We start from the raw sequence: 12,228 nt of genomic DNA on the forward strand, positions 1-12,228 counted from the left end.
CCTCAGAACGCTCACTGACCTTTGACCTTTAGTGGAACGCTCCTTGACCTTTGACCTTTAGTGATGTAGAACTGCGGAACCTCAGAATCTTAAAGATCCTTTAGTGGAACGCTCACTGACCTTTGACCTTTAGTGATGAGAGCTGCGGAACCTCAGAACCTTAAAGATCTTTTAGTGGAACGCTCACTGACCTTTAGTGATGTAGAACTGCGGAACCTCAGAACACTCACTGACCTTTGACCTTTAGTGATGAGAGCTGTTGAACCTCAGAACGCTCCTTGACCTTTGACAGTAACGCAGTAATGTGTACCTGTCTGCAGCGTGAATCACATCTCCTGTCCTGTGCTGATCCTCCACGCCGAGGACGACAGCGTGGTTCCTTTCCACCTGGGCAAGAAGGTAAGAGACCGGTTCAGTTAAATACTGTGAACGCAGTACTTTATACAGTAATGAAATACTGTGACCTCAGTATTCTCGAGTTATTAAACAAATTAGACTTTTACGAGACCGCAATACTTTTTATAGTAATTAAATACAGAAATTAGACTTTAACCCCACCCTCCTCCTGCAGCTCTACAACATGGCCTCCCAGTCTAAGAGCCTCAGCGGTCACAAGGTCCAGTTCGTCCCTTTCTCCTCCTCTCTGGCCTACAAGCACAAGTTCATCTACAGGAGCCCGGAGCTGCCAAACATCCTCAGGTACCTGCTGTACTTCAGTGTTTAGAACAGCTGGTTCTGGTTCTGACGTTCCACCTGCTCTGTGTTGCAGTGATTTCCTCGGCACAGCTCACCAACCGATGGAGGATTAAGGCTGAAGACGGTTTCCCGGTCGGACCGAACATTCTCGCATGAACACATCATTCCTTTGTCTTTCTGCGTCACACCAACACGGGGTTACCATGGAGACTGGTGACTTTTATCACTGTGGCGTGACGAGGAAGACGCCGATCAGAGACGTGAAGACGCCTCTGGTTTGATCCTGCACTGAGCTCCATTCTTGACCATCTGTGTCATTTTCTTTTACTTCTGACTTGTTTTGAAATGACTTCTCAGTTTGAAGGCCTGTTATGACTTGAATTATGAATTAAAGATTTCTTGTTTTAAGTTGTTTTGTTCGGTCTACTTACTGTTGGGCAGCAGAAGCACAAAGACTGTGTCTAAGATGAGTTTATAAAAACTACATGACGCCAGCCGTGATGTTGGTGTCTGTAACGTCCTCAGACATCAGCTGTCCTGTTGTGACGTTAGCTTTAGCAGCAGGAGAGCTGAGAGTGGGACTGACATGACAGCGAGAAAGAAACCCCAGCACAGCTAAATGTTTTGGTTCTGACCCGGTACTTGGCTGCAGTCCTGCTCCTCAGGTACGGGAGGTGACTGTGGGATCTTCAGGGAGGAGGGTTGGACTCCCCAGATCTCGCCGGCCTCCTGGGAGATTCTTCAGCTGGAGAACCTTCCGGAGGCGGCCGTGTTGCGGATCACCATCTTGGTCCGCTCTGTGTGGTTCAGGAAACAGGAGGATCTACCTGAGCGCTGCTCCTGTGCTCCAAGACATCGTCTATAATGGCAGCTACCCCACTGAGGCCTTCACACGTCTCGTCCGCTCACCTCTGAAATTTTAGTTTAAGAGAGAGAGTGAGTGCTGTCAGGTGTAACTGGTATGTAGAACTGTGTATCATCCGCGTAACAATAATACAAAATATTGTACTTCTCAAAAATAGTACCAAGAGGAAGCATGTAAAGAGAAAATAAGAGGGGGCCTAAAATCGAGCAGCAGGAGATGATGAACAATTTCCCATTCTGACAGTAAACATGCTTTCTCTCAGGTAGGATGTAAACCAAAGACAACTTTTTCTAAAATCTTGGAAATTGTTGTGAGTCAGGACAGAACGGACCCAAACGCAACGCTCAGGATTTATTAAGGGACAAGGGGCTGAGGGCGAGGAGGTGAGGAGAGGTGGACGCCGGGGAACGCGGGCACGGAGAACCAAGGAGCAGGTGGGGCAGAGGAGGCTGAGGCGAGCAGAGGACCGAGGAGGAGAGGAGGCCCGGGAGAACTGACCTGAGGAAAGGCAGAAGGGGTGTGGTGGCAGGCTGACTGGCAAGGAGCGAGGGGCGAGGGGGAGCCAGGAGGACACCAGAGGGGAGAGGTCAGGTAGGCGAGCCCAGCTGACGCGACGGAGGACGGAGGTGAACCTGGGGAACAGACAGGGTAAGACTGGCAAACTGAGAACAGGGAAATAGAGATTCTACAGAATTCTCTGGGGCTTGAGTAGAGCAGTAGCACCAGGTCAGGAGCAACGACGATCAAGCGGAGATTGTGTGGAGAACCGGGGTTGAAATACTGACAGGGGTGGAATGATGGCTGGCAGGTGTGGCGGGCGGAGGAGGCTGCCGATGAGGTGCAGGTGTGGACCGTCAGCCGGGCTGCCACCACAACAGGAGATAAATGGTTGCATGGAGATGGGCCTATAGCTGCTGTGATCACTGGAGTCAAGGCTGCTTTAAAAGGGGTTGCATGTTTAAAACTGGAGGGGACAAGGTCATTGGTTGAGGAACTGTTAATTATCGCCAGAATAAGAGGGCAAATAGTGTTGAAGACTTCCTGAAATAGGTGTGATGGAATAATGTTCCTAAAAGTCTCACAGTTTTCAGTAGGAGCAGAGGTAGCAGCAACGGCCGGAGTTAGAAAAGAGTTGATAGTTTTCAATTCAATTCAATTTTATTTATATAGCGCCAAATCACAACAACAGTTATCTCACAGCGCTTTTCATAAAAGAGCAGGTCTAGACCGAACTCTGTGATGATATTTACAGAAGCCCAACAGTTCCCACCAAGAGCAGCACTAGGAGACAGAGGCAAGGAAAAACTTCCTTTAAGAGGCAGAAACCTCGAGCAGAACCATGACTCAGGGTGGGAGGCCATCTGCCTCGACCGGTTGGGGTGAAGGTGATGTTGCTATAGACTAAATGAAAAATGGTACAGATATTTATAGTAGTGTTAATGATAACAGTTGTAATGGTAATGATTATAATAACAATAATAACAATAGGACTAGTAACAATAGTCGTTGTAGCAGAGGGTGTCGAGCAGGAACACGGCAGGTGACCCGCAACCACAGATCCAGACTCCACAGCTCCAGAGCCAGAAACACCTGCAGGAAGTGATAGGAGGAGAGAGGAGAGGGACGAGAAAGCACAAGACTACCAGAAAGGGGAGAAGTTGTGTTAGTAACATGCAATAATGGGATGAGGTTGCATACAGAGGGAGAGAAAGTAGAGGAGAGAGGAGCTCAGTGCATCATGGGAAATCCCCCGGCAGTCTAGGCCTATAGCAGCATAACTAAGGGATGGTTCAGGACTCACCTGAGCCAGCCCTAACTATAAGCTTTATCAAAGAGGAAAGTCTTAAGCCTACTCTTAAATGTGGAGATGGTGTCTGCCTCCTGAACCCAAACTGGAACCTGGTTCCACAGGACAGGAGCTTGATAGCTGAACGCTCTGGCTCCTAGTCTACTTTTGGAGACTCTAGGAACCACAAGTAACCCTGCATTCTGGGAGCGCAGTGCTCTGGTGGGGTAGTAAGGTACTATGAGCTCTTTAAGATAAGATGGTGCCTGACCATTAAGAGCTTTGTAGGTAAGAAGAATGATTTTAAATTCTATTCTGGATTTTACTGGAAGCCAATGCAAAGAAGCTAAAACAGGAGAAATATGATCTCTTTTCCTGGTTCCTGTCAGAACACGTGCTGCAGCATTCTGGATCAGCTGAAGAGTCTTAACGGACTTTTTCGAGCAGCCTGATAATAAGGAATTGCAGTAATCCAACCTAGAAGTAACAAATGCATGGACTAGTTTTTCTGCATCATTTTTAGACAGGATGTTCCTGATTTTCGCAATATTACGTAGGTGGAAAAAGGCGGTCCTTGAAATTTGCTTAATGTGAGACTTAAACGACATGTCCTGATCAAAGATAACTCCAAGATTCCTCACAGTGGTGCTGGAGGCCAGGGCGATGCCATCCAGGGAAACTATATCTTTAGATAATGCGTCACGGAGGTGCTTAGGCCCCAGAACAATAACTTCAGTTTTATCTGAGTTTAACATGAGAAAATTACATGTCATCCAGGTTTTAACATCCTGAAGGCACATTTGAAGTTTAGCTAACTGATGAGTTTCATCTGGTTTGATCGATAGATATAACTGAGTATCATCTGCATAACAATGAAAGCTTATGGAATATTTCCTGATAATATTGCCTAAAGGAAGCATATATAAAGTGAAGAGGATTGGTCCGAGGACAGATCCTTGAGGAACTCCATGATTAACTTTGGCGTGCATGGAGGACTCATCGTTAACATGTACAAACTGAAATCGATCTGATAAATAGGACTTAAACCAGCTTAGAGCGGTTCCTTTAATGCCAATGAAATGTTCCAGTCTCTGCAATAGGATCTGATGGTCAATGGTATCAAATGCAGCACAAGTCCTTTGTCTGATGCAATAAGGAGGTCGTTAGTAATTTTCACCAGTGCTGTCTCTGTGCTATGATGAGCTCTAAATCCTGACTGAAAACCTCAAATAAACTATTGCTCTGTAGAAAGTCACACAGCTGTTTAGCAACTGCTTTCTCCAGAACCTTAGAGAGAAATGGAAGGTTAGATATAGGTCTATAGTTGGCTAAAACATCCGGATCAAGTTTGGGCTTTTTCAGAAGAGGTTTAATTACAGCTACTTTAAAGTACTGTGGTACATAGCCTGTTGATAGAGATAGATTGATCATATCTAGTATAGAGGTGCTGACTAAGGGTAAAACATCTTTAAGCAGCCTAGTCGGGATGGGGTCTAAGAGGCAGGTTGATGGTTTAGATGAAGAAATTATTGAAGTTAGTTGGTAAAGATTGAGGGAAGCAAAACAGTCTAAACATGTATCTGGTTCTACAGCTGTTTCTAAGGTTCCTGAGTTTAGAGATAAGTCGGTGCCAGTTGAGGGCAGGTCTTGGTGAATTTGTCTCTAATAGCTAGAATTTTATCATTAAAGAAGCTCATGAAGTCGTAACTACTGAGAGCTATGGGAATACTTGGCTCAATAGAGCTGTGACTCTCTGTCAGCCTGGCTACAGTGCTGAAAAGAAACCTGGGGTTGTTCCTATTTTCCTCTATTAATGACGAGTAGTACGCTGCTCTGGCATTACGGAGGGCCTTCCTATAAGTTTTAAGACTATCTTGCCAAATTAAACGAGAATTTTCCAGTTTGGTAGAACGCCAATTCCTCTCAAGTTTCCGTGATATTTGCTTTAATTTGCGAGTTTCAGTATTATACCATGGAGCTAACCGTCTTTGTTTTAGTATTTTCTTTTTTAGAGGGGCTACAGAGTCGAGTGTCATTCGCAGCGAGCCTGCAGCACTATCAACAAGATGATCGATTTGGGAGGGACTGAAATTAGCATAGGAGTCCTCCGTTACTTTGTGACTAGATAATGTATTTAGAGCTGATGGAATCGCATCCTTAAATTTAGCTACAGCACTATCAGACAGACATCTTGTATAGAAATTTTTGCCCAATGGCGAGTAGTTCAGCAATACAAACTCAAAAGTTATCAAACAGTGGTCGGACAAAGAGGGATTCTGTGGGAACACCACTAAATGTTCAATTTCAATACCATACACCAAAACAAGGTCAAGGGTGTGGTTAAAACAGTGAGTCGGTTCATGAACACTCTGAGAGAAGCCAATGGAATCTAACAGAGAGATAAACGCAGTACTAAAGCTGTCATTCTCAACGTCCACATGAATATTAAAATCCCCTACAATAATAACTTTGTCCGTTTTAAGGACTAAAGTTGACAAGAACTCTGCAAATTCAGATAAGAATTCAGAGTACGGGCCAGGTGCTCGGTACACTATAACAAAAGAATTGGTTGCAGTGATTTCCAACTTGGGTGCGAAAGACTAAGAACAAGACTTTCAAATGAGTTATAGTTTAGTTTAGGTTTAGAGCTGATTAGTAGGCTAGAGTGGAAGATAGCTGCAACTCCACCTCCTCGGCCTGTGCCTCGAGGAATATGAGTATTAATATGACTGGGAGGGGTGGATTCATTTAGGCTAACATATTCTCCATCACCCAGCCAGGTTTCAGTAAGACCAAATAAATCAATATCATAATCTGATATTAGTTCATTTACTAGTACACCTTTAGAAGAGAGAGATCTGATGTTTAAGAGTCCACATTTAACTCTCCTATTAGTTTGCACTATTGCTCTTGTGGTTTTAATTTTTATGAGGTTTTTATGCACAGCTCCTCTTCTGTTTACCTTTTTAAATAATTTCGATGGTCGGGGGGCAGACACCGTCACTATAGGATTTTCACTAAGTAACTCCTCAAATGGAGGAGCAGAGAAGTGTGTTAGACTGCGACTCTGCGTAGGGTTTTGGGTGGGTAACTGCTGAAAAAGAAGGGCAGAGAAGTGTGTTAAACTGCGACTCTGCCTCCTGGTCTCAACTCTGGGTTGTCATGGATTTGGTCCACTAATAACCTTGGCCAGATTTCTAGAAATGAGAGCTGCTCCTTCCCAAGTGGGATGGATGCCGTCTCTCCGGATCAGACCAGGTCTTCCCCAGAAAGTCTGCCAATGATCAACAAAGCCCACATCGTTTGCTGGACACCACCTCGACAACCAGCGGCGGAATGACGACATGCGGCTATACATGTCATCACTGGTCAGATTTGGCAGGGGTCCAGAGAAAACTACGGTGTCCGACATTGTTTTTGCATATGTACACACCGACTCAACATTAATCTTAGTGACCTCCGATTGGCGTAACCGGGAGTCATTACCGCCGACGTGAATAACAATCTTACTGTATTTATGTTTATCCTTAGCCAGCAGTTTCAAATAAGACTCAATGTCGCTCGCTCTGGCCCCAGGGATGCACTTAACTATGGCCGCTGGCTTCTCTAACTTCACGTTTCTCAAAATGGAACTGCCAATGATCAGAGTTGGTTTCTCAGCGGGTGTGTCGCTGAGTGGGGAAAATCTGTTAGAAACGTGAACAGGTTGCTCAGGAGATGCCGGGGAACGGCTACCAGAGGCTAACTCAGGCTGTTCTGGTTAGTAAAATAGAATAAAATAAAAGGGATAAAATAAAGTCAAATAAGATTGGGAAAAGCTCTCCTATAAAAGTATGTTTTAAGAAGGGACTTAAAAGAGTTCACTGACTCAGCCGACCTGATTTCCTCGGGCAGGCTGTTCCAGAGCCTCGGGGCCCTGACAGCAAACGCTCTGTCCCCTTTAGTTTTCAGTCGAGACTCTGGAACAGACAACAGACCTCTGCCCGAGGATCTCAAGGTACGTGCTGGTGCGTATGGGACTAAAAGGTCAGAAATATAACAAGGCGAGAGGCCATGAAGAGCTTTAAAAGTGATCAATAGAATTTTAAAATCAATTCTAAAACACACTGGGAGCCAGTGTAATGAAGCTAAAATAGGAGTAATGTGGTCATATTTCTTTGTTCTGTTTAAAAGCCTGGCAGCTGAGTTCTGGACAGTCTGGAGTCGATCAATAGATTTTTGGGTTAAACAGGTGAAAAGGCTGTTGCAATAATCCAGGCGTGATGAGACGAAGGCGTGTAAAATGGTCTCGGTGTCCTTAAAAGTTAACATAGATCGAATTTTAGCTATATTTCTAAGTTGATAAAAACATGATTGAACAAGGTTTGTGGTGTGCTGCTCGAAATTTAAGCTAAACTAAGCTAAAGTCGCTAACGGCTAAGCTAAAGTACTGCAGCATTAGCTACCAAAACTTTAGAACAACTATGAGATTGAACAGCGGTCACTAAAAGATGGAAAGAACTGTGAGTGCTTAGGCAGAATTACTGTAAAGAATAAGTGTTTAGCGAACAGTTGGCCGCTGTAATCGAACAAATGTAACTTTATTTAGTGAGAGCAGCACAACATGTGTGGAATCCAGGTCGAGCCAGTTGTTGAAACAGCTGCACATTTCATTGTTTGCAGAGAAATGAACATGGACACATTCACAAAGTCTAACAACTCTAATATCCAACTAATTCAACTCAGATGTTACAGCTGGATGTGTTTCTGTGCTGTTTGTCCCCTTTCCTCTTCTGTCCTCTAGTTCTGCCCCGGGTGGACAACTTCTGACTGCAGAATGAGGTCCACCTGAGCTGGGAAGGAGGTCTTTAAAAGCTCCAGCATCAGAATGTGGGGGCTTTTTGAATCAGGACTGCTCGTCTTGCTGCCTCTCAGCCTGGACTTTCTGTTTGACGTTGTGCTCTTCTTGATTTAGTATCTTGGATGTTTGTACGTCTTATCTTAATAAATCAAATGGATTTGGCTGTTTTTCTGTGGTTGGTTTGGTTCAGTGTTGTCGGCACCACAGAGCTGCCTCAGGCTGGGGCGTAACATAAGCTCACATCAGCACGAGATGGTTCAGAAGGGACAGCTAGTCACAGTTTGCATATTCATTTGCATTCCCAGGACCACAACAATGGGTTTCCTTCACCAGAGTCTGTTTTGTCCTCCGGACGTGTTCCTGGAGATACTTTTCATATTCAGACAAAACAATGTGCTAAACCTGGCACGCCGCAAACAAGTCTGTCCACTGAAGGTAGAGAGACCAAAGTGATGGTGATGGAGACCACGTGGGTCGTTAGGGCTCCTGGCTGCTGTAACAACAGCTGTTATGGTCGTTAGAGTCACCTGAGGCCAGATCTGATCGACCCTTGTCGGCTTTCTCACCTGTGGCCAAATGTGAGGGTTTGGCCTCAGGTGGTCCCTCTGAAGGGATGAAAGGACAGCAGGGTGAAGTCTTAAACTTGGCCCCTGTTGAGAGATGGTTCTTCTACCTAAATGGCGTCTTTCATTCCTCTTTCAAACCATCTGTCCTCCCTATCCAGAACATGAACCTAGTTGTCATTGAAAGAGTTCCCCTTGTCCTTCAGATGTGGGTAAACTGCTGCGTCTTGGCCTGAGGAGTTGGCCCTCCTGTGTGGGCCTTGCGTTGGGTAACGTGTACGGCACAGTCCAAAAAGGCCAAGCTGTTGTTGCTGACATCCTCTCAACTTTCCCTTTTCAGTTCAGCCTCATTAGTGTCGTTTTCAGCAGCAGCAGGCAGCTGGTTTCAGGGAAAAGCTCTTTAAAGGAGGAAATGGAGGGAAACACACGGGAACGCTGTTCTGGGAGGAACAGTCGGGAGGGAACGGCGTTCCTGCTCAGATTCAGAAAAATCTGTTTCTGTAGGGGGAAATGACGCACAGACTTACACTGTTTCTAAGGGCGGGTCGAACACCGGACCCAAACTCTAGTGGACCAAACCAACGCTCTCCGGTCCACCTTGAAGGGGTATATTTCTTTGGTCTCGGACCACTTCCAAGTGAATGAAGTGACTTGTAACTGGTTTAACCGCAGTATGCTGCACACCTCCAGTCCAGCATCATGTTTTCTTATAAAATCTTTCCATACAGAAAAACAGGTGATGTAAGAAAATGTCCCTTTGAAAGCTGCGTGACAACAAAGACCTGCTTGAGTTCTATATACAGTTTGATGCTTTGTGCTTTGCATACAAAGCTGCTGCTAAAGAAATGAAGGTCACAGTGTCTGTAAAGTCCATCAGAACAACAGAGCAAAGACACATTTAGATAACATCTAGATATTTAACAGATCCAGTTTGAGGCTGTTTTGCGGTTTGTTCTGCTTCTTTGTTGTTTATGATCCGTTCTGCTGTCACACCTGTTGTCTGTGTATAAAACAAAGTTTACAGCAGGAGAGCTGATTGTTTTCTTATTTCATATTTAATAAACCAGCAGACATTAAGATAACAGCACTTCCTGTGATGTGTGGACATGTTCTTTAGATGTGATGTGAGGCCGTACTGCAGCCACATCAGCGGGAATCTTGTCCATCTACTGGAGTGATTTGAGGTGTGGAGCATTGTTCTAGGATGTTCAGGCTGTCTTCTGACTTGGGTCAAGCAGGTTGTCCACCTGTTAGACTTTATTGTCCCCAGAAATAAGTTATTTTACATCACCAGTTAACACACAACATTTTCCTCCTCACATATCATTTCCCAACAAATGTATGACCCAAACAACAAAAGCAAGCTATTGCGTTTCTCCATTGCTGGTAGCAGCTCAACTCCACTCATCTCAGATCTCTTCTGGCCGCCGTCCTCTGTTTCCCATTGCAGATGTTACCCCCTCAATGTAGCTGGTAGTCATAGCAACGCCGCACGATACTGCTCCAACGTTATGTTCTACGTGACGCTCACCAGCTCTTAAGTTGAAATGTTTCAACATTACTCAGCATGGAAAGACAGAATCGCTGCAGGAGAACATTGCTGGAGTTTCTGCTGCGTTGGCTGCAGAGGTCTGTGGGACCAGAGCGCTCTGTGAGCTGACCGGCCTCGCCAGCGTCCTCTGCCGCCACTTCCTCTTAGTTCCTTCAAATGTAGATCCTGGTACTGAAAGTCTCAGGTAAAGTATGGCAGGGCCCTGATGTCAAGCCCTTTCCTACCAAAGAACCTACTTCCTTATTAAGCTAAAGGGGGATGGTGGGACAGAGAGACTGGGTTTCCAAAGGGGTTCTCCAACTTCTCCCAGGACGGTCTAAACTGAAATCCGGTCTTGTTGTTGTTGATGTGTTCAGTAAATGGTTGAAGTTTTTCCCTCTGATAAGTGAAACTAGTCCAGCTGCCATCAGCCACCCACAGAGTGCTGCTGCTGAACGCGTGGACACAATAACCACAAACTGTCCAACACCAAGCCAGCTGCGTCCATCTGCCTGCGTCTGCTGTGTGGCAGTGAGGTAACAGTTTCTGATAGACACTGAGAGACCTGCTCCTTTCCTTCTTTCCTTGATACTAACACGTTCACAGATTCACTCATTCACCACCTGACTTCTGGAACTAGCCTGACCTTTGACCCACAGGTAGCCCAGCCTCACCTGTGCTCAACGCCATGTTGGGTCTCAAACCCCGTCTGAAGTCTCCCGGTCTGGACCGGAGGTCTGCGTGTTTCTCAGTCGCTGCTGAAACATGGTGACGTTTCACCTGCTGTGTGTTTGTGTTGTTAGACGCAGTGAATGTGTCGGCCTGCAGTTTCTCCTGATTCACCTTCATGTGTAAATGAGCAGATTCTGTGAATGAAGATACCTCCGCCCCAAAGGGCCAGAAGACAGCGTCCCAGAACAAAGCTCCTGTACCTCAATCTCGATCTGAAGTCTTGATTAAGCGGCTGCAGTAATCACCTCTCATCAGCACTAAAGAACACGCTTCTGTGTCAGCAGGGAGCTGTTTATGAAACGTAACCAGCATCATTATTAAGACACATTTTAAATCCTTTAGAGCAGAAGAAAACATCAACAGGTGTGACAGCTTCACATTTATTCATTCAGCTGACGTTTATCCAAAGAGACTCACAGCTGCTGTATCTGACAGAGATCGCACGCCTCTGGAGCAACGAGGGGTTAAGTGTCTCGCTCAGGGACACAGTGGAGGACGTGTCCCAGTGGGGAATTGAACCCCGGTCTCTCACAGCAAAGGCGTGTGCGCCATCACCTCCCCTGTGGCCAGTTAGCGTGAGCGGGTCACTGCATATTTCTTAGTCAAATAAATGTTGGCGTGTGACGGTTCTTTGTCCCGCTAACCTTCTCTATGTGTCTATTTGTGTGAAGCATCATTTCCATATTCCTGCCACTCCTTTGTCTCAGAAGAGCAGCTGTAGATCATCGTCACCCTGCTGCATGTTGTCACTGGACATATTTGAACTTTGGCTGCAGAGGACAAAACATCTGGTGGAGGAACTCATTCAGGGGTCTGGCAGCTTTTACAGGTACATTTAGTCAGATTCCTTTTTTCTTCTATGTAGAGCGAATTAAACAGCTTTGGGCTGGAGGTGGACAGAATACTGAGCTTAAACCAGTTAGTTAAACCAGTTCAACTAAATGATGAAATGAGAGAGCATTAACAATGAAGTATGAAATCTATAAAATAGAAAGGTATACTGCTGGAGTCCAGATATCTAGAACATGCTTACACATTCTTCTTCTTCTTAATATTACTATTATTCTGTGTATTGTTCTGAGCCAACATTAATCCTCTCAGAGGTATTTATAGAGACGTTTTTCAGCTGAGATGCAGAAGAGTTTTTGTTGAAGAAAAGTCTCAGGAGGAGAGAGTTCTGAACCGAAGACGGGTTACAGTCAGTGTAATAACCTG

The 12,228-nt window shown here is 45.3% G+C and overlaps 1 protein-coding gene across 4 annotated transcripts in view; it reads left to right on the top strand.

Moving 5' to 3' along the window:
- LOC119911365 (lysophosphatidylserine lipase ABHD12-like) overlaps positions 1 to 1,104 on the top strand; it is a 22,163-nt gene extending 21,059 nt beyond the window's left edge. For all 4 annotated transcript variants that reach the window (XM_038730239.1, XM_038730238.1, XM_038730240.1 and 1 more), the window contains exons 12-14: positions 321 to 399; positions 572 to 699; positions 770 to 1,104. In XM_038730239.1, coding sequence (XP_038586167.1) covers positions 321 to 399; positions 572 to 699; positions 770 to 809 — 247 coding nt within the window. In that variant the 3' untranslated portion in view covers positions 810 to 1,104. The remainder of the gene's footprint in view (positions 1 to 320; positions 400 to 571; positions 700 to 769) is intronic.
- The last annotated feature ends 11,124 nt before the right edge of the window (positions 1,105 to 12,228 follow it).

This window comes from Micropterus salmoides, unplaced genomic scaffold (genome assembly GCF_014851395.1).
Source record: "Micropterus salmoides isolate LMB-PRFRI ecotype aquatic unplaced genomic scaffold, ASM1485139v1 Ms_hic_scaffold_2, whole genome shotgun sequence".
Taxonomy (NCBI): Eukaryota; Metazoa; Chordata; class Actinopteri; order Centrarchiformes; family Centrarchidae; genus Micropterus; species Micropterus salmoides.